Source organism: Cololabis saira, chromosome 10 (assembly GCF_033807715.1).
Source record: "Cololabis saira isolate AMF1-May2022 chromosome 10, fColSai1.1, whole genome shotgun sequence".
Lineage (NCBI taxonomy): Eukaryota > Metazoa > Chordata > Actinopteri > Beloniformes > Belonidae > Cololabis > Cololabis saira.
The window spans coordinates 17269602-17294928 of NC_084596.1; the positions used below are offsets into that span (position 1 = coordinate 17269602).

The 25327-nt window shown below is 39.4% G+C and overlaps 1 protein-coding gene across 2 annotated transcripts; it reads right to left on the reverse strand.

Annotated features, from left to right (window-relative positions):
• Positions 1-2225: 2225 nt before the first annotated feature.
• On the reverse strand, positions 2226-8294 carry pold3 (polymerase (DNA-directed), delta 3, accessory subunit). Of its 2 annotated transcripts, none has more exons than XM_061731034.1 (12): positions 8201-8294; positions 7665-7720; positions 7355-7454; positions 7223-7262; positions 6291-6423; positions 5959-6187; positions 5801-5870; positions 5340-5529; positions 5056-5159; positions 3313-3392; positions 3134-3212; positions 2226-2672 (listed from the first exon to the last, which is right to left on the reverse strand). In XM_061731034.1, exons 1-12 carry the CDS (start codon positions 8255-8257, stop codon positions 2479-2481), a joined length of 1332 nt encoding a protein of 443 aa, XP_061587018.1. In that variant the 5' UTR covers positions 8258-8294; the 3' UTR covers positions 2226-2478. The 2 variants fall into 2 exon arrangements, with proteins under 2 accessions (XP_061587018.1, XP_061587017.1); XM_061731033.1 differs by having other exon boundaries at positions 2234-2672; positions 5056-5162.
• Between the last annotated feature and the right edge of the window lie 17033 nt (positions 8295-25327).

Here is a 25327-nt window from a genome sequence, read left to right on the forward strand (position 1 = left end):
AGAGAGAACTGAAAGGGCTACAGCGGAGTACCACGTTCTGGGGGTGCAAGCTGCTCAGGAGATGGCAGAGAAGCTCCTACTGGCCATAGAAGATCTGTTTAGCCAATGCAAACGGCTTTTTGAATCTCTGGAACTACAAGTCGATGAGCTGGAAAACCTGAGAAGTCAGGTGGAAGAAAAGACCAGTTATATTAGGCAATTGAAGTCTGCATTCAGAGTGAAAAAAGAGCTGTTGCACCACCTCGGGCAGATGACGGAAGAGCTACTAGAACAAGCCCAAGAAATGCACAATGCCTCCACACAAGTGAAGGATGCTGAGCTCTGGGACCAAATCCAGATGGTAAAGCAGCTCCTACTGGCCAGAAAAGATCAGTTTAGCCAATGCGAACGGCTTTCTGAATCTCTGGATTTACACATCGATGGGCTGGAAAACCTGAGAAGTCAGGCAAAAGAAAAGACCAGTTATATTAGGCAATTGACGTCTGCATTCAGAGTGAAAAAAGAGCTGTTGCATCACCTCGGGCAGATGTCGGTAGAGCTACTAGAACAAGCCCGAGCAGCAGGGACAGAAGGGGTCTCTGAGCCGCCGCCCAGAAATGAAGATGAACTGGTCTCCAGACCAGGAGAGACGCCTGGACAAGAGGCCAAAAAGAGACGCAGACGGCGGAGAAACAAAACAAAAGAATCAAAACTTCCTCCAAATGATGGCGAATGTAAGACCAACAAAGCTCCTCCAAACGACAGCAAATGTGAGGTGAACGAAGAGACCCATGTAAACGACAAGATCGACGAGGGAGTCCCTCCATCGCAGGACTCAAAAGAGGACTTTCTTACTCCACATTCAGCTGGACAAACTGACGTCCCACAGGCAGAGGAAGTCGTTTCCTTCCAATAAAAAGAACAAAAGAAGAAGAAGAAAAAACAAGATGATGGGTTAGAGCAAACACATCAAGATGGAAAAGGTCAACGGCCAGCAGAGGTCTTCTTCAGGCTAGTTTTGTATGATCCTTGTTTTTTGGGTTTCCTCCCATGATTAAATAAAAGAAGCATATCAAAATGAAAATCAATGAACAGTTATTGAATTATAAGAGAAATATTTTTTTTAAATATCTTAACAAAAGTGTGCTTTTGTCACACTGGTGTGTTGTAGTAGCTGAATGTAGTTCAGAGGCTACAAGTGTCTTTTTCTTCCCATTTATAGGCTTTTCTATATTTAGAAAACAATTTTCTAAACATTACAAAGGGCATAACATAGCAGCATGAAAATTACAATTCTCTTTGCCAAATCTAATTATCTCAAAGGTTCATCACTCATCAGGATCAATATCAACTAATCCAGATTAATTGAGCAAAAATCTGATGATTCAGATCACTGCTGAGCCAAATGGTGCATCTATACTTCTCTCAGTCAGAAACTTTCCTGTCTTATTTTGTTGAATTTCTAGGAAACTAATTGACCATGATGACATGGACATCCTGAACTGAACAAATGACGTAGGAAAGGGGGGGTGGATGAGGGGAGCTGCCTGTGACTTTGTCAAATGCAATTTAATCAGCTTACAATTCAAGATCTTTTTTTTTCTTTTAATACTTATTCTGTGTTGGTGATTGAGGCCATTTCATTTCGTTGGGTACGATCAGAGTTGAGGTCGCTTCCTGGAGTCACCTTATGACCATCCTTGTTTTTTGAGTTTCCTCCCATGATTAAAAAAACATATCAAAAACAAAATCAATTATATAAAAATCAGTTATTGAATTATAAGAGAAATATATTTTTTTTAATATCTGAACAAAAGTGTGCGTTTGTCACACTGGTGTGTTGTAGAAGCTAAATGTAGTTCAGAGGCCGCAAGTGTCACGTGGAAAGTCTTAATTCAAACTGTTAATCAGGATTATAAATATAATATAACAGAATTTTAAATAAGTTTGAATACATCTTAAGTGTTTGCTGAAATTGGAGCCACATGCAAATAGAAAAAACAAAGAAAAAGGGAAATCAAATTCCTCAAGTGACTAAAAAATTTCAAGTTCCTATGAAAATGTGGCAATTTAAAATTCAAAATGTTTGGTTGCATATTTTGTCGAAACTGAACCCAAGTAGTGCCTGATTACCTCTTAGGAAGGCAGACAAACAAACAAACAAACACTCTGTGGAGAATTATTCAAATGTTTCTTCTTAAACTTCTATTCATTTTTTTTTTTGTTTTACAACTGAAGGTTACACTAATCCTCCCACAAAAACATGTCCAGAGTCACATCACAATGTTTATTGAATACAACTATTTACAACTGAACATGGAAAACAAATAAAACAGATCTCAACACATCCACGCGTTTAAGTCTTTGAATGTTCTGGTTTAATTAAAACTGTCCGTATGTGGAGTGGGAGCAGACTTAATTTGGTCACAAGGTCACAAGACATTTGCTGCGATGCTCGTCATTTATCAGAGCTGATGGAGTGGTAGAAAACAAAAAAGTTCATTTCTTTTGGAAAAATCCCATAATAGAAGCTTGTTTAGTGCCTTTATTGGAATTCATTGAAGGCTTCTTCTGGCTTTTCTTCCCCTCGTCTTTGCTACTCGAGGGCAGTTTTGCTTTTGGAGCTGGTTTGGCCGCTTGAAAATCGTCTTCTGTCTCAGAATAAGATTCACTCTCATAGACTTTTTCCGTAACTGTGAAAAAAAGACCAAACTGGAGTTAGAGATGGATGTGCAACTATCAATCCATCAAGCCTCCTGCTGACCAAAGGAAAAGAAAGAGTTGCTACTGAACATCTGTCCCCTCTTTTCCTTCAGTAACAGTTTGAATTTTTGAGTTCTGTGTTGAGTTTATCTAAATAAAATGTCTTGAATCAAAACTGAAGACACAGTTCAGAGAAATCGCATGTAACGTACAAAAAAAATACCTCAATATGTTGAATAATAAAATAACCGTATGACCATTTATTAATTACTGGTAGAAAAATACGTAACTTTATTATCAACAGCATAAATATAAAAGTTTAACCCTTTCAAAGTGTCTCTTTTTTAAAAGACCATTTATGTTTACACATATCTGACTATCATTAGCACAAAAGTTGAATAAAATCGTTTACATAAAGAAGAATAAAGACACATTTTTACTATTTTCATACCCATGCATCCTTCGTCATCGGCAAAAGTGCGAGTCTTCAGGACTCGCCTCCTCTTCCTCATCTTGGTTTCAGACTTCTCCTGTACGCGAGAAAACTTTATTTAATGGCCATCTGAGGAATAAACAGGCCAGATATCCTCTACAATTGTGTTATAGTTATTCTAACATACAATCACTTACATGTGAATGTGGAACAGCAACCTCGACCTTCTTAGGACTTGGCTCCTGTGTTTCCATCTGCTGCGGAGAATCTGGAATAACTGGGGAGGCAAACACTTGTTTACTCTTAAAGACTTTGGAAATCTGTAGTTTTCTTTTTTTAAACAGACTTAAGACATTCTTGATTTATTACAGGTAGAAATGGGGTCTTTTCTTTACCAACTTATGATAAAATGATCAACTAACAGTCAGGAGATGGCACAACGAACTTTAAACACATTTATGAGTGGACTCAAACAGATAGTGTTGCGAGACTACCTCCTAATACATGAAGTTTTTCTAACAGAAACCTCAACATTCACTAAATCTTTCATTTCTCGGCCTCTGATGAAAATATAAACATGAACTAAAAACAGCATGTGGATTTCCCAGAGCCAACAGGTGCTTCAGGTGCAGCGGGTTGTTTAGCTATGTCTGATGCAACGAGGAGCATCTTTCTCAAACACCTATGTTAGAAGACGCGTTTTTAGTCTGTTTTAGAAAGGTCAATTATTTTGTCTCCATCAAGGAAGCAAAACAGTTCTGAAGACTGTTGAAACTGCTAAATATCCGATGCATTATTAAAACCTGGAAGGACAGAGGCGAACCATGAAGAAATGTAGTTGGCAGATAATCAATCTTCAATAATTTTGAAATTAAAACGTATGATGAAATCTAATGGAAGAAAAAAAAACACAGGACTGTTTAACTATGAAAAGGAAGAGCAGTACCACGTGCACAACTCAAAGTGTTGGAACAAAACACTTCGTTAGGGAGTGTAAAGATTGGACTCTGGAGGAAAGAAAGAGCACGTGGTCTGATGAGTCCAGATTTATCCTGATTCAGAGCGGTGAGCGCGTGTGAGTAAGAAGAGCGACAGATGAAGTCATGTCTGGTTCATGTTTAGAGCCTCGCGACAGTCTTCTGATCTGAGACGGACATGGCTGTCAGGTCTAGTTCCAGCAATGTTCACAGAGCAAAACAAAAAACAAACTGGCCTCAGATTCTAAAGCGTGGTGCACGAAGCATTCAGCTAGTTTCATACATGGATTGGCTACTAGATATTAACCCCACTGGTGAAAACTTTATGTAAAAGTTCAACTCTCCTTTTGGACGTACAATATCTTTGAGAAATTTCATGAAATTCTGGACAGAAATAAATGTGAAAGTACACACGCTGACTGAAATGATGCAACAGCAACGTGTTATATGATGTCATCATGTCTCAATAGTAACAGTTGTGTATAAAGTGAAACCTGGTCCAACAAAATATTAGTGTGTGTTACTTATTTTTTTGGCCAGGCAGTGTATTTGACGGGTTACACCTCCAGCTTCTTGTGAAAAATATAGATGACAAGCCCGCTGTGATGCAAGTGTTGCATCAGGTTTCACACGTAAACACACACAAATCTGCTATAAATGTGTTAATGTGCACACAAATGTGGAATAAGAGCTAATGAGAACTAACGCATACTTACGTATCCCCTGATTTATAATTTAGCATTAAGTGAGAGGCTTATAAACCAGAAAAAAAAAAAAAGAAGGAATAATTCAGATCCACTGCAACACAGACCACTACGGGAGATCCTTGCTGCCCACGGCTATAAACCTCTACAATGAAAACTTCAATAATGTTCACTGCAACGTCTAATATCCCTTCAGGGATTAATAAAGTATTTCTGAACTGAATTAGAAATGTAAGTAAAATATACATCAAAGACTCACTATCTTCATCACTGCTGTCTGGTTCTGGTCTCTTGATCCTTCGCCTCTTTTTCTTCTCCATTTTATCCTCTTCACCGTCAGAGTCCTCAATTCTCTTAGTTTTGCTGCTATGAAAAGGAAGAAGGAAAAAAAAGGGATACCGTCAAACCTTTTTGTCAACAAAGTACATGTTTTTTTAATTATGAATAATTTCTGAATCTTGTTTCTGAAAACAGACATGATCGGAGTTTGACAGGTATACTGCTCGTTTGACATGGATTTCTCTCATGACTATGAGCTCATACCTCCTGGAGTCTTTCTTTCTGTCTTTTTGGGGCTGTGCAGCTGCAGCTTCCTCCTTCTCCTTCTCCTTCTTCTCCTCCTGCTTCTCCTTCTTGTCCTCCTTCTCCTGTGGTCGTGGACTGCGTTGTTGCTGCTCAGCTGGAGAAGATGACGGAGCTGCTTCCTCCTCCTTCACAGGTTTGTCAGGTTTTTCTGAAGAAGTGATGAAGAGTGATGAGTTGTAAAACCTTGACACAGTGAAAATCCCATTTACACCGACAGATTTGAAAGAGACATCAAAAGCAGAGAATATATTTTCAGCGTATGCTTTTGCACATCTTAAAATGGTTAAAAAAAGAAGAAGAAAAAGTCCAATATACTGCATCAGTTCCAGATGGGAAGCTCATAAATGTTTGAAAAATTACAGCAACGTTCCAAACAAACCTCTGTCTTTGATAACCTGTTTTTGCATATCACAACTTACTTGTTTGAGTCCCAAAGAAGTTCATCATTGAATTAGATTTTGCCACTGGTTTGCTTTTAGGGACATCGACCTACAATAAAAGACAATAATATGCAACAGTCACCACTCCTCTGATCCAGAAAGTAATGAATTAGTACAATAGGAGAGAAAGCCCATACCACTGGTGGAGCTTCTTTCTGTTCAGGTTTTATCGTAGATTTGCTTGAAAACATTCCCATTATTCCTTTTTGTTGCTTGACAGATGATTTTTGAGCCACACTGGTATTTCCATTCGTAGAAGGTGTTTTCTTTTCAGGCTCTGGTACTGGAGCTTGCTGCAGTTCCCGCACCTGCTGGAGCTCTACAGAGGACATGGGCACAGCGCTTGCACACCTGATCGCGCTGTACCTACACACCAAGAGAAAAGAAGTGAGAAGCAATCAAACAGAAGTCTCCGAAAACATGTTTTCCAGACACCTCCTACTATTTCCTGCAAGAAAATCTGTCATACTTGCTGCAGGTTTTCAGATTTTCTTTCACAGCGTCATAGTCGACACTGTAGAGGGGGCCGCTGTCTTTCAGCAAAGCCTTCTGGACACTGTAGACATGGACGCTGACTACCAAGCTCATCTTTGCTTTAAAATCTGCAAAAAAAAGTTACCTTTTTAATCAATAGATGAAAAAACAAAACAACAACATAATGGATGAATAACTCCTTGTTAGGGGTGGGCGATATATCGAGATTTTAATATATATCGATATATTTTCAAACGTGATATGGTATGAGACAATATCGTTTATATCGATAAAAAAAAAAAAAAAAACCTTTGTTTTTTTTATGATTTTGATATGGCTTATTTTGTGACAAATTGACTTGAATGTTTTATTTGAGATTTGCACAAATGTTGTGTTATTTGCACAACTGTCAACCTCAGTTGAAAAGTCTGCCTGTTACTGTCTACATTGTATTAATTGCACAGTGTATTTTAATTTAATTGTTATGCAGGAAAGGGATATTTGTTTTATTTTATTCAAGAAGCATTTTTATTCTATATATGCAGGCAGTTCATTTTTATTTCATTTGTTTTATACATTTTGATATTGTGTAGACCTCTGTTAATAAAGGAACCTGTGTGACATTTGGCACGAGGCTTTATATTAAAACTGACTGTTTTTTTAAAGGGTTCGCCTCAGAAAAAAATGAAGCTAACAGAGATGCTATGCTATAATGCTTTGGGGGAAACCCCAATTATGGCACAGAAAAAATATCGATATATATCGAGTATCGCCATTCAGCTAGAAAATATCGAGATATGACTTTTGGTCCATATCGCCCAGCCCTACTCCTTGTAAACTAAGAGAATGAAAAATAAAAACAACCAGCAAACACTACTGTACAGCTTCAAATAACACACAGTGCTTTGGGAAATAAAATTAACATACCTTCAAGCTTGTCTTCTCTGACAACTGAAACCTTGTGACACTGAAAACAAACGCAGCATTAAATAAAATAAAAATCACCCTGAGATATTGTCTGTTTAGTATTGCATATACTATATAATATCTGTCACTCACTGCTTGACCGTTGTCCACAACCTTTCCTGACACAAGATAGGTGGCATGGAGCTGAGGTGAGCTTTCCTTCCTCTTGTGATCCAAATACTGGAAGAGCATTCTGTGAACACATTTTACATTCATTTCAGTGAGAATAGACACAAAAAAAGCCAATGAAAATCATTATGAATTTTGAATTAAGTTTTCTTCCAAAATAAATACATTTATACGTGATTTCTAAAATACATGGAGCAGAAAAGCGATGAAAAAAACAACAACTTCAAATGGCTTTCTTCCTATTTTTGCTGAAAGGAAAAGCAGGATCACTCACTGTTTTGCTGTGTTGACATGGACTCCAAGAGTAAGACTCAACCACTTGTAGGTTACCTGGTAAACGAAACATGCATGAAAACTGGTTCAGATAAGTGTGAATAATGCAGTCTCATGCTAAATGGGATGACAAATATCTTTGAATTCACTTGGTCTAGCAAACTCTCAACTTTTCACTCTTTTTGTAGCGTTTTTTGGATCCTACAATGTATGTCTACTGCAACTATTGGCGGTCACATGCGGTAATATCACTGCTCATGTTGAAAAAAGGTGATATTTTGAGAGTAAATCCAATTCTGCACGTTGCTCACAAGCCGAATTATTCAAATTAGTCAAATACATTGCGAAAATGTGAAACAAATGCAATTGGAAACGCGTGCGCTTTTATTAAACCAAGAAATGATGAAATCGGCAGGTTTTTGAACGTAATTCAGCGGCTAAGCAAAACGAAGCTAAATGTCCTTTTATAAATTTTTAACTGCCACTGCCACAAACCTAAATCCAATAAGAGTGAATTCCACTCAAAATGCTACTTACAATCTTGTTGTGGTCATTGACGAATTCGTCAATATTATCCAAATAAAGCTCGTCCATTTTCCTCTTAAGTTGATTTAACTGCGCGGGAAGACAGTTTATTTACTTCCTGTTGCTGGTCACGTGACTGTGCGGTTTCCCGGTGTACACGAGCCTGTAGACTGCCCTCTACCGGCCAACAGAGGGCACTGCAATCACTGATCACAGGAGCAGACAACGTTACGTCAATGTTATTAGAGATTAATATACCTAGAAAAACAACGTTGGTCTATATAATGAAGGGTATTCTCTATAACTAAATGATTGCATTTTACTTTTTATTTGTTTATACACTTTTTAAGTGAGTGGACATGATCATACTGCTGCTGATACAAGATTATGAATTCTCATCAACTATTGTTATTTCACTTTACAAAGAGAGAATTATGGCAGTTCAAGCCTGTCTCTGTTTCTATACAATACAAAAAAATAACAGTTATTTGGGGGTAAAATCTTGGAAATAACTATTATTGTCTACCAACAAGAAAGTTTTAAATCTTAATTGGGGCCATTCATAAACAGTGAATTATTCAAATTTAAATAGATAAAATGTCTTGTTTGAAAAAAAACTGTATTGAAATGATAATACTTTATTAATCTGTGAAGAAAAGTGATATGAAGCAGTAATTATCTACTCATTATGAACTGCCATTTTTATATAATGACATTGTTATATCATAAAAAAAAAACACATCTTAAAACATACCTGTACAAGCAAGCTTTTAGTAAGGGTTGTCGTGAGTTTTCTGACTGTTCCTGTCTGTTGGTATTTTCTTGGTTTTGGTCTATATAATGAAGGATATTCTCTATAATTGAATGATTGCATTTTGCTTTTTTTTTGTTTATACGCTTTTTAAGTGAGTAGACACGGTCATACTGCTGCTGATACAAGATTATGAATCTCATCAACTATTTGCTATTTGTAATTTACAAAGAGAGAATTATGGCAGTTCAGGCCTGTCTCTGTTTCTATACAATTGTACAAAATAACAGTTATTTTGGGGTAACATCTTGGAAATAACTGTTATTGTCTACCAACGAGAAAGTTCCATTTTTAAATCTCGATTGGCCCATTGAAACAGTGAAATATTAAAATCTAAATAGATCAAATATCTAGTTTGAAAAAGTCTGTATTGAAATGATATCATAATACTTTATTAATCTGTGAAGCAGTAATTATTACCTCATTATGAATGGATATTTTTATATAATGACATTGTTATGTCATTAAAAAAAAAAAAAATCTTAAAACATACCTGTACAAGCAGGCTTTTAGTTAGGGTTGTAGTGAGTGTTCTGACTGTTCCTGTCTGTTGGTATTTTCTTGGTTTTGTGCTTTTATGGATTATATTTTCCTTTTGTATTTTTTACGGTATTATCTTGTTACCTTTGTGTTACTATGTGAAGCACTTAGTGGGCGTCCTTTGTGAAAAGTGCTATATAAATACATTTTACTTACTTAACAATAATTAAAAAATAGTTTAAATGGTAGACTGACATTTTTTGCTTTTTGTCTCAGCTCCTCTTCATCAAATTAGAGCCGACATGCCTGTAAATATGCTTGCCTCTTCAACAAACAACGCCACAAGAAATACACTCTTCCGCTTGCAGTAAAATCTCATACAAGTTAGGAAGATGGCCTCAGACTTGGAGGTGCTACTTTTCCTCCTGACTGCATCACACTGGTCTGACAAGCATCCCAGAGCTTGCTGGAGGCTCTGCTTGTTGAGTCCAACACGACCTCACCATTTGGAAAAGACAAAGATGTATTCCCAAACTGACTGAAGTGAAGACTCCCCTCTCCTCTGCTGGTTCTAGGAATTCTAGTTTAATCAAGATTATGAACAGATTCAGTTGCAGACGGCAACCCCGCTGAATTCCAGCACCCACAGGAAACGAGTCCAACTTAGTGCCCACAATGCTAGTCGAGCTCTTACACTGTTGGTAGAGGGATTTAATGTACCATAAGAAAGGGCCTTGTACTCCGAAAAACATCCCACAGGATACCAGAAGGTTGTTAGTCTTCTGCTGTAACACATTACACATATAAAACCATTTAGGCAAACTCCAAACTGCTACTCCAAACGTTCAGCTTGGAAAGATCTAGGAGATCTCACTGCGTTGGAGATTGGTTCCAGTGCAGTGATGTGAGCACAACTATATCTAATCACCATCTTTCAACCTCCTGCATAAGCGGAGATCTCTTGCCCACCAGCAAGGCACTTTTGCACTAGGACTTACTCGGCCCGACTCGGCTCGTCACGCCTTTACCCGCCTCTACCTGTGTGTTTTTCCACAGCCAGGTGAGAAGTGGGCAGGTTGGGGTGAAGCTGCTGTGACGTACTCGATTGCGCAACCGCTTTGTTCATGTCGGCGCTGATGTCAGAGAAATCAGCTGGAGCCGCGAGCGGCTGAGAGTAAAACAGCCCGTCTACATCCCTTTTTTAATTCTCTCCTCAGCCACCAGGTTTATGAACATCTGCACCTCAGAGTTGGATCACCAAACAGACGTTTTGCGCTTTATAATAAAATTGCCGCGAGTCGCTCTCGCGCTGACTCCCGCTTCCTGATTCAGACGTGTGCCGGCCCCGCCCCCCGACCAATCAGAGGCGCGGAGGGTGGTGACGTCAGAAATAGTCCCGGCTCAGCCCGCAAAGAACCTCGCCGGAATGGTTACAGAAATAGTATCGGCTTGGAGCGGCTCTACCCGTCTCAGCCCCTAGTGCAAACGTGCAAGACGCGGCTGCACCGAGCCGAGCCGGGTGGAGGCGGGACTAGTGCAAAAGCCAGCAAGTTTCTGTATCAGGCCGTCAAGGCCTCCACCTTGGATTTCTGGCCCATCCACAACGCTTAACGTACCTCTTTCAGGTGGCGGGTTCACAGGAGGATAGTCCCCTGAAGCTCATGTGGGCTCAGTGTAGAGACTGTCCGGATGGATGCTGACGATCTTCTCCCCCTGGCATAGCTCTCGGGCGAGCCTCTGTATCCCAGGAACAATTTGCCTTGGGAGCAGCTCCCAGGATCAAACTGCTGCCGGTATGAATATTCCTGGGATCATCAGGGCACTTAGATCTTTCCAACACAATAAGCTGTTTTTTAATGGAGGAGCAAAAGTTTACATACTTTCTGAATTTTAATGATCTGATGTGGCATATATATATATATATATATATATATATATATATATATATATATATATATATATATATATATATATATATATATATATATATATATATATATATACATACATACATACATACATACATACATACATACATACATACATACATACATACATACATACATACATACATACATACATACATACATACATACATACATACATACATACATACATACATACATACATACATACATACATACATACATACATACATACATACATATAGTATGTATGTGTATATCCCATTAATATGAATAAGAGTATTATGTATTTGAGTAATCTGCTACTGAGTCCAGAAGAGCAACATTAGAAATCAAACAGCTTAAATGAGTGTTTTGTGAATATCTAACAAGAACAATGATCCTAAAAATGAAATGCACCAAGCTCAGAGAGCAGTGATTCGTTTTAGCCTCTATGATGTACCAACCTACATGTGATAATCCTTGTGTAATGTAATCCATGTATTTCAATGGTTCCTCGCCATCTAGGCAGGAGGCCCGGGATTGATTTGTTGAAAATGAAACAACCTTTTCAACTTCCATCTTATCACAGAGGAATAATAACAACCCCCCTTCGATTGCTCTGTGGTGAAGTTCATGCCTTCCACCCGGGGGCCCGACATGCCATTTCTGCAATAATGCAGCCTCTGATAATGAAAGCAGAATTCTTAAAAGAAGGTTGTCAAGCCTTTCCCAAGTGTTGATTGCAGGGTGTTAGATTTTTCTACCTTACTCATGCAAAAAAAAAAAAAAGAAGAAAAGGCTGCAAGTCAGAAAACATATTGGATGTGAAATATTGAAAACAAGGGCATAATGTTAGAAACTTTCAGAACCTGAGCCAGAACAGTGGCTTGTTCGGTCTGGTCAGAACAGTAAACTCTGATTTGATGTTTTTAGCAGACGGTGACAGATAATCTATGTCTTTGGGCCGGATAAACCTGGTGTCGCCCTCGTCTTTCCACATTCTGACTCTCTATGAGGAATGTGGCAATTTTAAATGCTATATTTTCTGATAGTAGTTTTGCTATTTTTGATGCCAAAACCTATCCAACACAAAGTGAAAATTAATTAAAAAGATAAAACTTAAGTGAGTATATATGAAAACAATGGTTTTGCATGAAATCTGGAGAGAAACAAACATGCCCTGGCCACATGTGTGTTGAGAAAACTTGTGAACATAAGTAAGGCAACATTTAAGCCTGTGCAACAGTGTAGAACAGGGCAGCACAGTGGAGCCCGTACACAAGCAGAACGGGACATAAAAGTTTGTTGATGCTGATGAAAGCTGTTGTCAGTTCTTTAATTATCAAATACAATTAAATTAGAAAAATACTAGTAGTTTTCAGGAAGTATGGTTACTATAGTAACAACCCAATAACTGCAAAAGTACAGTATGTAAACAGTCATATTCATTTTAGCAGGATTCACTTTTAAAAGGGGACTTATTGCTCTTGTGCTTTTTGACCTGTTGTTAACAGAAAATTCCAACAACAGCATTTCAGTCGTTACAAAATCAAAACTGGTGAAATGTTATCCACAACTGCAATAACTGCAATAAAAAAAATAAAATAAAATAAGTGTATCACAGTTTTATAAAGCGATTTCTATATGATTTTGACTAGCCAGATAGCTTTATTTATATAAATGAGTTTAGTTTGTGACGCTTATTTTGTTTAAGTGGAATTTCCAAGCTGTAGGATCATTTTCAGAAGAGGCACACCCTACAGAGAAACAGGCTCCCCTAAAACCAGCTGCTATGAACAGAGCTGTAAAAACATGACTGAAAGGAGAGCATGTGCACGGCCTCTCTGTGGGATTTTGATGACATTTTACTTCATTTTATGAAGACCTCAGGAAATTGTGACAGCTTAAAAGCAAAAAGGAATAGGAAAAGGCCATAACATGTCACCTTTAATGTGTAATTTCAATCATTTAATGGCAAGAAACTGAACTTTCAGCGGGCTGGTTAATGACAAGCAGCAGCACAGTCCGTGTGACTCACTGTTTCTGTTGAACTCAGCTATGTTCTCACTGTTTCTGCCCTCAGTTGATGTGATGCAGAATTCAGAGGAAGTAGATCTGAATCTTTTGTTCATCGCGCTCTTGTGATGCTGGTAAGCCGGCACGAAAACCTCTAACAGAAATGTGAAACAGAAGAGCAGCAACGTGAAGAATCCTCATCATTAGTGGAAAACATCCCCGTATAATGATGTGGCATAAGAATAATTGTTTGACCTTAAAGATGCAGAGGAAATCAAAAATCCATTGCAACTGGAAGACTTTTTGCAGTTTGTAACTGCGTGTGTGTGTGTGTGTTTTAACTTTATTATTACTAATTCAACTATGTACAATTCTTTGGTAGTATCTATGCTTCAGTAAAAGTCGAGAAACAGTTTCGTAGTAGTGACCTGTCCTTAGTGCACCTATTAACCAAAGATAATTGTACAGATCCTTCTGTAACGTCACACATAGGTTCCTGCAGAGTGGTTTTGAAACCCATTTTTTTGAGATATGGGAGACATTATTCGGGCAGAAGCTTACTCCAACCAATTCCAGTTAACCCAAAATAGTCAGGCAGTGAGTCTGATCACAGCCACTCTGCTCAGTTGCTAACGCTGCCTACAATTTATTCTGATTCAGTCTGGCCATCCATCTCTGTTTCAGAGATGAAGCAACATAAGAAACGACGACTGCCAGGACTCAAGCCAAATACCGTCAGAGTTACCGCAGCAACGGCTGACTGCATCCCAAACTGTTGCAGGCTGCTCTGTGTTGGCATCACTTTATCTGACATAGTCACCTGGGTGTGCGCTGCCTCGTGCCTCGTGCCAGCCGGGAAAGGGTGCAGCCACTTTACAGCCGTGTGCATAATGGATGGATGAAAATGTTCCCATCAAATCTAATAGATCGGCTTCATCATGTTAGCGGCATTTTACAGTTGCAGCTGGTTTCGGTGGCTCATGTTTAGTCCACGCTAATCTACGGATTCATTTAAAAACAAACAAAAAACCTTGAAAGTTTGAGGCGTTGGAAGGTGTTCTCTACTGAGTGTAAGCTTTTAATTTTGTTTTCCTTTTTCATGCCTTTTTCACTTGCGTTACGAGGCTCTCGAGGAACAGAAATAAAAGCAGTGGATCTGCAGACGGAGAGCAGAGTGAATTTTTGGCCAGAGAAATACTGGCTGTTTATGATTCAGCAGCCTTAGTGTACTTTCAAATAAATCCACATTACAGCATTCAAATGTATTTTTAGCCCCGGTGGATGGTGTGATACATGTTTCTGTCTTAATGAGACTCCTCTATTTCCTCAATATTTTAGGAAAGAGTTCCAATATTTTTGCTGAGGTCCTTAAATATATTCACTTGGAACGTACAAACTGCATCTCCAACACTGGGAAGTGTGTGTGTGTGTGTGTGTGTGTGTGTGTGTGTGTGTGTGTGTGTGTGTGTGTGTGTGTGTGTGTGTGTGTGTGTGTGTGCGCATGTGTTTAAGCAATTTGTCAGTTTATTTGAATCCTTGCTTCAACAGAAACAGGTCCAAATGAAATTAGTTTCTGTGTCATTGACCAGCACACATAGTTTATCTGTGTTTTTCGCCACGCTTCATTACAATTACACTCCATAACCCTTTGGGAAATAAGGATACTAATTGCTGCAGTTTTCCAAGAGGAATCTGTGTCCATTCTTGCCGGAGAGAAGATTTCAGCTGCTCCAGAGTCTGTGGTGGTTCTCCTCGTCATGATGCACCACAGATGTTTAGTAGGAAGCAGATCTGGACTGCAGGCAGGACATTCACACCCACTCGGCCTGTGAAGCCACAGCGCTGTAGGTTGTGCACAATGAGATCCGGCATTGTGCTGCTGAAATAAACATGGGCCTTCGAATCTTCACTGCATCATCGGTTTATAATACAGGCAGCTTGTATGTCACAGCTTTAGGTTCATGATCATCATGCAGAAGACTCCATTTTAATAATACTAAACAGCACAGTTTTTGAAAGACATCAGTGTTTTACCAAATTCAGTTTGGGATTATATACATTCTCTCAGCATGCTGCTATATATTTGAATCCCAATCCCAATCTTATATTTTTGTAGGTGATTTCCTGTTGGTTTTTGGCCCAAAGTGGTGAGTGAATTAACAAGTTAACAGTTTGAAAGTTTGTCTTTAAAAAGAAAAAAAAAAGATTTGCCTTTTCATTTATTTGACATGATTTGAGTAAGATTTGGAGATTTGATTGAACTGGGATCAAGACACAGTCTGGTTACTGTCGTGCCTGAGTGTCACTCGAGTTCCCTGATTTCCCTTTGGTGTGCTCAAACGCTTCTCTGGCGTGAACTAATGGATGAAAGAAAAACTCTGTAATCCACCCCCTCATCTAAGAGATGCTGCTCCACTTCCTGTCCTTATCCTGCCTCCGACAGGCTGACTTAACCTGATACTGGAAGTCTGTTGGTTTTAGCTCTGTGGCTTATTCTGCTGAAGGTTTGCTCTATATCACCATGGAAACTGCCTGTGAATGTATGTTGATCTGGACCTTTATTAATGGTTTTTCTTTAAACTCTTCTTTCAAAACAAACAGTCAATATCAGACTTGTCAGTCTGGCTAATACATCAATTCAAAGGTTCTATATTACAGATGTAATCTGTGTAGAGCTTATAAAGTGACAGTAACTGAGCTGAGCTGATGTGAGGACTGGATGGTGTTGTGGTCACAGCTGGAACAGTCCCGTCTCACTACAGATACGATTGTCACATCACGCACTGTCACATGTTCCTGTACGACACTGAAAGTGGGCCGATATCCCTGATGTTGCTCCTCGGACCTGCTAGAGCCGCTACCCCAGCTTGGAGGAAACACCTCCAACTACCACTGGCACCAGTGCTGCCTTCGTTTTCCAGATCTCCTTAATCTCTTCCTCCAACCCTTGGTACTTCTCCAGTTTCTCATGTTCCTTCTTCTTGGTATTGCTGTCACTTAAGATTGCCATGTCAATCGCCACTGCCCTCTTCTGGGGTGATGTGATTGTGGTTGGGGAGCCATCACCAGATTATTGGTTCTTGACCTGTGAGTAGGGTTGCCACCTTTCAGAAATAGAAATAAGGGACACCCTGATTTCAGCAGCGCAGGAGCCAAAAAAAAGCCCCAAAACTTCTAAACTGAATAAAAATGTGTTTATTTTATATGAAAAAACTAAATGCTTTGATTTAAAGTTTAAAGTGCTTTAATAGCATTGAACTTGCATGACTGTACAGACAGACAACCATACTAGCAACTGAAATATCCTCCTATGCTCTGTATGTCCACATCAGCCAGGATGTATAATATAGCCTACAGGTGAAGAATATGGTGTAAAAGTTAATTTATTTCAATAATTCAACTAGAATATGGTGTAAAAGTTAATTTATTTCAATAATTCAACTAGAATATGGTGTAAAAGTTAATTTATTTCAATAATTCAACTAGAATATGGTGTAAAAGTTAATTTATTTCAATAATTCAACTAGAATATGGTGTAAAAGTTAATTTATTTCAATAATTCAACTAGAATGTGGTGTAAAAGTTAATTTATTTCAATAATTCAACTAGAATATGGTGTAAAAGTTAATTTATTTCAATAATTCAACTAGAATATGGTGTAAAAGTTAACTTATTTCAATAATTCAACTAGAATATGGTGTAAAAGTTAACTTATTTCAATAATTCAACTAGAATATGGTGTAAAGGTTCATTTATTTCAATAATTCAACTAGAATATGGTGTAAAAGATAATGAAAATACGGTACAAATCGTGTCCCGTATTAGTTCAATACGGGACCCCACAATTTTTTCTCAAATAAAGGACAATTCCGTATTTTACGGGACGGGTGGCAAGCCTACCTGTGAGTCCCACAGGATCTTATCTTATTCATTCTCCACCAACCGCGGAGGTTATCTGCCCAGGGTCGGCGTCATGGGGGGTCATCCGCGGGCCATGCCCCCCCAAATGAGTTAATGTGCCCCCCTCCACTCGCCCACAAGCAGGCCAAGCCTTTGTGCCAAACTTTGTATTTTATTGATTACTTATCTTATTGAACGTGAAATCATCCTTCGTAAATTACATTTAATTGAAACCCGTGCTTATTAATCACAAAACGGTTAAACATCATGACCAAATCCGCTCTGACCCGGTGTGTCTGTGATCAGCGCAGACAGACTGCAGCTTCGCCTGAATTATGGTTCTGCGTTAAATCGACGGCGTGGGGTCGCGGTGCGGTGTGCGTCGCCGCGTACCCTACGCCGTCGGTTCTGCGTTGGTGTGACGCGGAACCATAAATCAGCCAATCAGGGAGCAAGGGGTTGGGGGAGCTGGGTTGATGTTGATCCGCGGACAAAACTTGTTAAGGAGCATCAAACTCACTCTTATCTACGCGGAAATAACGCTAAAATATAAAGAAGGTTCCCAAAGTGTGATCTATGGTGAAATAGGAAAATTAAGATGTGCAACTCTTCTAAAGGTGAGACATGCATTTAATTGACTTCATGGCGCCAGCCTTGGCGTTTATTATTACGCAAATGTGGAATGTTTGGGTCTGTGTAATTTCGTCAAATTAAATTTGGAGATTCACCATTCACATTTTTATGTGTATGCGTTGTATGAGAGAGAGATGTAGAGGGCGAGGGAGGGAGGGAGAGACGTGGCCTGTACGTCGTTGTTTTTTGTTTTTTTGCAGTTTGGGTGCACAATACACTTGTGTGTGTGTGTGTATTAAAAAGAGATTTTGCAGTATGTTGTGTAATTGAAACTGGTTTGCTGTGATCGTTGATGGCAAACTCATATTAAGCATTTACATCATATTGCGTTCTTGAACGGCAGTTTGTGCCCCCCCGCTGGTTATTATGTGCCCCCCAATTAGATCTGTTCTGCCGCCGACTCTGTATCTGCCATCTCGACTTTGGGACGTCCAATACTTTATACACTATAACCAGGGGTGCACAAAAGCCGGGACTCGAGGGCTAGTCTACTGCATGTTTTAGATGTTTCCCTGTCTTCTACACACCTGATTCTAATCACTGGTCGTCATCAACATGTCATCAAGGTTTACACAACTCTGTTGGTGACACAGCCTTGTCTATCAGGGTTGTGTTGAGGCAGGGAAACATCTAAAACATGCAGTAGACTGGCCCTCGAGTCCCGGCTTGTGTGCACCCCTTATAACCACTACCTGGTTGTGTTGTTCCATGTATGCTTTACCGACCAGCATCTTGCATCCTGCTATTGGCTGGATTGTCTCTGAGGGCACCTTTGCAAGATGTCCTCCGTCTGCAGCTGGGGTCTGGTAGATCCTGGCCTCTTGTGCTCAAGGCTTGTTCTTGTGCTGCTACGATTAATGTTTACATGCTGTTCTTCACTCCGGCCTTCTCCAGCCACTGTTAGGATTTCTCCATGTCAGCCCCTTCTTCGGTCTGTTGATGGTACAAGCATTGGTTTCCATTTCTATGATGGTTCCCCCTCAACATCTTCTTCCTCACTGAATTTATGGTGTCTGAGATGTTTATTTAGCAGTTTCTCTGTAGTCTGTCTGTCTCCTTGATGTATTGTTAGATCTTTGTTGTGTCATCCTGGATTGTGGCATTTATTAGCATTTTTCATTGGCAAGATGCTGAAATCAAAGGAAAATGGGTTTTCTTTGATGCAGAGGAATGCTGGTGGATCATTTCATGGTGAGTACAACGGGCTGCATATTGTAGCCTGATATCAAGTCATGAAAGTATACAAGATCGATGTGCAAATCAGCAGTATTGATATAGCCTGAGCATCTGCAAACTCGGCTATTTCTTTTTTTAAGTTGGAACATGTCCATAAATATCTTGGCACAGGACTGAATAACGTTAAACAATGGTTATTACTTTGTTGTTATCCTCATTAATGATTTGTGTGTCTTTGTTTAAGGAACCTGGGCAACCTTAACCCAACCATACCCATTTATTTTCCAAAAAGCTCTCTCTTGGGATGGGTCTGATATCCCAATATGTGCCTTTGCATCATGGTACCGTCACACATAGGCAAAATGCATGAATTAGTATTTGATTATGGACCTTCTAATTTTCCAGCGTGAGCTGAAAATTTGCTCTGTATTGTGTGTGTTTGAAAAGCTCACTCTTGTGGGTGATTTTCATCCCCTGTCCTGTGTGTTTTGGTGCATTACATCTAAAATTTAATAACCACTTTGAGAACAGGAGCCTTATTTTCTATGCAAACAGCAACGGGTTGCAGACAATGTGAATGTTATAAAAACCAGCAAGAGAAATGAATTTGATGATATGTCTGATGTGTGGTCTGGTTCAAACCTGATAACTGATGCTTTTGTGAGCGATATCCGGTATAAGCAAACGAATTATCATGGCAAACCAAAAAAAACAAACTATTATATTCAGCATTATCTTCTCTTTGGTAAAAACTGTCAATATGCAGACTTTTTGGCTGCATTAATTCTCTCTCATTACACATTTTGACTGCTCTGGTGCATCTGAGCCACTAAAGCTATCTGTTCTCAGGAAAATGGATAATGCAAGTATTTGATAGCCCTCAAGCGCCCTCATTTCAGAGGCCTTTCCTCTCCAGCAGGCCTTAGGATTACCTCAACACTGCACCCTGATTGGTTTTATGGTTTAACATGTCAAATACTCACAGCTCCGAGGGGAAGTTCTTTCCTTAAATCCAGCTTCCTAAAAGGTTTTACAGCAGTAACACTTCACAATAAAGCAATAGCCGAAGCACACAAAAAGATCAGACACATCCACGCAGAAACACAACAAACAAACAAGAGAGTGTGCAGCTTCCTGTGGGATCTCGGTTCAAAAGCTCTGACTCTTTTTCAAGTCAGGAACCCCACAATGATGTGCTTCAGAGCGCACAGATGAGCATTTGACAATATGTTTTCTTTACAAAGAGCAGCTGAGAGCATTGTTGTCATTAGCTGTGATATTGGATCTGAATTATAATTGTCTGCGCTGCGGGAGGGGTTGTACTATCACACTGGGAGTGGTGGCATTTATCACCAAAACATGTTTTATACATTCTCTCAGCATGCTGCTTTGAAGCAAACAGAATAATGAGATCAGATGCGGCCTGTGATGAAGCCTCTTGAGGAAACTTTGGACGTCAGTGGTCCACTTCAAAGGTGCGGTTCATGCAAAATACAGATTTTTTTTTCTTCTTCTTGTGGTATTTAGATATGAAGAGTGTTTTCTCCAAGTCACAAAAGCAAGGTTTACCTTGAACATTTAAGGAAACTGCAAAAGAAAAATAAATCTCTTTCAAGATTTCAAGTTGATGTTGATTAAAATAACATACTACATTCAGGATTGTATCTGCTTTAGCAGAATATGTGGTTATTTTGGTTAAACTGAAAAAAACTAAACAAAAGAAAACAAACAAAAACACCTCTAGAAGGACAGTGAGCGCATTTGCAGACCTCTATCAATCAGTGCGGATGAGAATTAGCACCTTCAGGTCTGAAGCCATGATTCCACGGTCCTGGGTGGAGCAGCAGCTCCGGGATACGACTGAGTCGCTGCCTCAAGTGGAAGACTTTCTGAATCTTGTTCATGTATGAGAAACAATTCAAATGGGGAGACTGACAAACAGACCGTACTTCCTAGTAAACCTTCTAGTAAAACATGGAGGACATACCGGAATTAGAGAGTTTTCCAACATGAGAATCACTAATGGACTCCCTCGAACATCAAAAAGGTGAAAGCCAGAATAGCTTGAGATGGGATTTAGAGCAGAAAACGATCAAACAGTCGTGGCTTTGCTTGCCCAGTTTCTCAGATACAACAACTCTCCAGCTCACCGTTCACATTTCGAAAGGTTATTATGTTATTAAATATTCAGCTCTGGTAGCAAACATTCAGCTCTGTGATCTGCATTTACCCCACACTCAGCTCTTCGTATGGCTGAAAGTCTTGAAGCTATTTTTGTGTTTTAATGAAATTAGAATGAAAACTGAAGTGTTATTTGTTAAACATGTAAAAAATAGAAACGCTCCTGCTCTAGAATCATATTTCATCTCGTTCTTATGAGTCAGCTTTTTGAAATGACAGAAGTTGAAATAATAATTATTTGAATAATAATCTGAAAGTCTTTCATTGCACGGTAAGGCATTTACCTTTTTGTGCTGGTGCCTTGGTAATGTAGTGGTGTAATTTGGTAACGCTGCCTTCTCACAGCTATAAATACATTCCAGGCTAGGCAATTCTATTTATCTCGCACATTTCATACACAAAGGAAACTCAAAGTGCTTTTTAGTGTGAAGGAAACCAAGCAATGAAACATTTCAACTGTCATTTTACAATAATTGGATACTTTATTAAACCCTTTGGGGAAATTCGGGCTTTTAACCCATCCCTAGTTACACAGGGAGCAGTAGGTTGCCATATTACCAGCACAAGGGGGGCAGTTGTGGGGGGTTAAGGGCCTTGCTCAGGGGCCCACGCTGGTTCACCTCTGCTGCAGCCCAGGGACCTGAACCTAAGACGTCCACTTCTGCAACCACTTTATCTGTGGTCACAGAAGTACCTTTACCCATGTCTAGATTCTACAACGTATCTTACATTATTTCTAATTCAACCATTGTTATTCATAAAGTGCTTCTATTATATATGCACTCAATGTCCAGCAGCACCTTAATTCTAGACTAATAACTCACTGAATAAATCAAGGGACAATATGGGGTTCGGCATCCTGCCCAAGGACACCTTGACAGACGATGTGTCTGGGGATCAACCCACACACTTTCTGCTCTATCACTCCAGGAACGCTGCGTGGCCAGAGCTCTTCTTCAGCAAAGATATATAGTCTGACAGTATGCTGCTTTAATTGCCATGTTTTTTTTGTTTTTTTTTTTGTCTTAAAATCCCTCTCATGTTCTTGGGTCAGGAGTGCAGGCAGGCCAGTCCAGCGCCCATACCCTATTCTTTTTCAGCCAGGCGTCTGTGAGGGGTTCATAATGAGGTTTTGCAATATAACTATTGAAAATATGTCATTTTGGAGGGAGAATGCTGCCCTAAAGTCTAAATGTAGTTTTCTACTAAGGCTGCTATTAGAGAAGTGGAAAAGATCTTTGCAAAGGATATTGCTATAACTAACCCCCCCCCAAAAAAAACAAAAACAACAAATTTACAGCATTGTATACATCCTTGTCCTTTCAAAAGTCTCATTAGTTTTAATTTGATATATTATGGTGTCTCTTAAACCTCTCTGAAATGTAGGTCAAGATAAAATTGTTACATTGAAAACTCATGGCAATAAAAAGAGCTGGGGCAACATGCACACAAATTCAAATTCAAAATACTTTATTAATCCCCAAAGGGAAATTAATTAAATGTACTATGTTATCAGCCAGCACGAGCTGTGCAGCCACGACGTGATTGGCTGATACTTGCAACATCTGCAATGTTGGCATTTTCTCAACCTTTGGATCTTAGTAAGTAACAAATGAATATGACCATGGTTTTGATTCTTATTAAGTAATCACACTGTATATACAACTTCTGCATGTTATTTATTTTTCTTTTGTGGTGCCATTATTTTGATTTCAGTTGGGAAGGAAGATGATAGTAATGTAAATACTGTGTAGGCACAAAGACTTTCCAAGAATACGACCCCACAACTGCACAACCATGAACCTTTTCCCCAAATGGTGGTTCATTGTATTAACAAAGCAGAAAGTGGAGTACAAACACATCAGATGCAAACATATTTATAAAGTCAGTGCAAATATCAAACATATCTAGTAGTCTTGTGAACTTTTTAGCCAAGCGATGGATACTGTTCAGATGCTGCTGTGAGAACGAGGAGGTAACATTCACAGACATTACAAACGCCCTCTCAAATGAACAATGAAGACCATCCTCTCCACACAGATGTGGTTCACACAAACCTTTACACCCTCAGGACACAGATACAGGATAAAACGATGTGTAATTTAAACCGACCAGTATAACATGTAAAAAGAGCTGCTCTCAGACTAATAACTGAGACTTTAGTAAATAATTGCAATCATCATTGGGCCTCTTCTCTTTTAGACTGTACAATATTAGAAGTGTAATATTCCACACTCCTGAAAGCAAAGTTAGTCCTAAAGAAAAAAAATAAGCAAAACAAAACAACATGATTTTTGGAGCTCATTTATCGACATTCTCTTGCTGTCAGTGCCAGTGCCTGAATCAATGACATATTGGATCAGATTTAATCATATTTGGATCTATTCAGACAGGGTCTGAATGTTCCCTCTTAATAAATCTAATTTGAACATAAAACTTTCGTGGCCTTTGTATGAGTTGACTTTGAATAGAAAAGCTCAATCATGACATTTCTTTGTCAGTCAAGTACAGTGTTGTTATTGAGTGGACATTCAAAACCACTTTCTAACCTAGAACATCTGTTTTCTTGAATATTTATGAAGTTTGTGTTTCCATAGCGATGCATCATCACTAATAGTCTCCTTGTTTCACCTTTTTTCAATACAAATGATCACTGTTGATGGTCCAGGTTAAGAGGCTCAGAAATGTGACACAAAAGCCAGAGTAATAGTAAAAAACAAATGATTTCAGTAACTGGTGTAATGCAACAGCAGCCGGTGACTGACAGTTGTAATACTTCATGTCTCGAAACTCTCATATCTCGCAGCCAGTTTGATCCAGTGACACTGCAGTCATCAGTCTCCTCTTCCAGTCACTCAGCTCCCTCCATCCTGAATTCTAATGAACCGGTTTGATGTTGCGGACGCTGTGTACTCAGGCTTTATAAGATGATTTGTATTGAAATGACACGGCGGCCGCTGCTCTCGGTCCTCCTGACAGAGGTAGCCGTGGCCGCGCCGCAGGGCCAACGTGAGGCTCCGTCAGCAGGGACGATCATTAGCGGCCTCCCCGAGGATCTCTTCCCTCCTCAGCATCCGCTCCACTTCACCCTCAGCCCTTTGTGGTGCCTGCTGATAAGGCCAAGCTAATATGTGCTCAGCCGCTCACTGCATGATAAACAGGGACCGAGTTGCTGTCTACTCCATCAGCACAAAGGAAACAGGACTCCAGCCGTTGGGGCTGTTGTTATCCTCAGTGCAGCGTACGTACAGCCCAAATTCTGGTCAGGTGCCTAAAACAATGAATGGAGCAGTGAAAGGGTGACAGATAAACTTAACAGTTACAACAACTGCACCATAAATATAAATCCATGGTTTTAACCCCAAGTCTGTGTGACACATCCTTGAGAGAGATAATAAATGCTCTCGAGAAAAACGGAGGAAAAAAACAATATCAAGCATTTCAGTGAGTCTTGGCACTGATTCCACGAGCCTGTCTCGCACTTAAGACTCCTACACACTTCACGAAGATGGCAGGGGGGAAAGAATCGTGGTAATATTCATCATCGCAGGTCCAAATCGGCTGTCTCACATTGTGCCACTCCCACCGCCACACTGCAACGAAAGTACACCGGATTTTTATCCTCTGACCGTGCTTTGAAATCCCAGGACTCCTACAATTAAATTAAAACGTAACTTGAAATGACGTATTATTGCGACCAAGTGCAATTCCTTCAAAAAAAGCCAAACATGAAAAGAACAGCTTCATGAGACTCTGAGAAAGAATTAGGTTTGGTGGAGATGTGGTAACAGAAGTGAACACTGAAGGTGCTGCAAGTTGGTGCCATAACATTGTTGTGCCACAGAGGGGGTGCTGGTTCAGTTATCGAAGAGTTATTAATGATTGTCGGAGGACAATCCTTAATAATGAATAAAGGAGATTATTTATCAAATTGAATCTTCAAAATTAATTAATCAAAACGGGCACCTGATGTAATCAGGAAAATTATAACTAAACAGCAAAAATCAGTCTCAAGGTAAATTATTCTACAGAATA

What these genes read in the sequence shown, in the direction of transcription:
- pold3 (XM_061731033.1), bottom strand. Translation starts at nt 8,257, where the DNA reads ATGGACGAGCTTTATTTGGATAATATTGACGAATTCGTCAATGACCAC. An exon ending in CAGAGAAGACAAGCTTGAAG is followed by an intron (nt 6,424 to 7,222) that starts GTATGTTAATTT and finishes TTTTTTTTGCAG; the next exon opens with ATTTTAAAGCAAAGATGAGC. An exon ending in CTTCTTTGGGACTCAAACAA is followed by an intron (nt 5,530 to 5,800) that starts GTAAGTTGTGAT and finishes TCACTTCTTCAG; the next exon opens with AAAAACCTGACAAACCTGTG.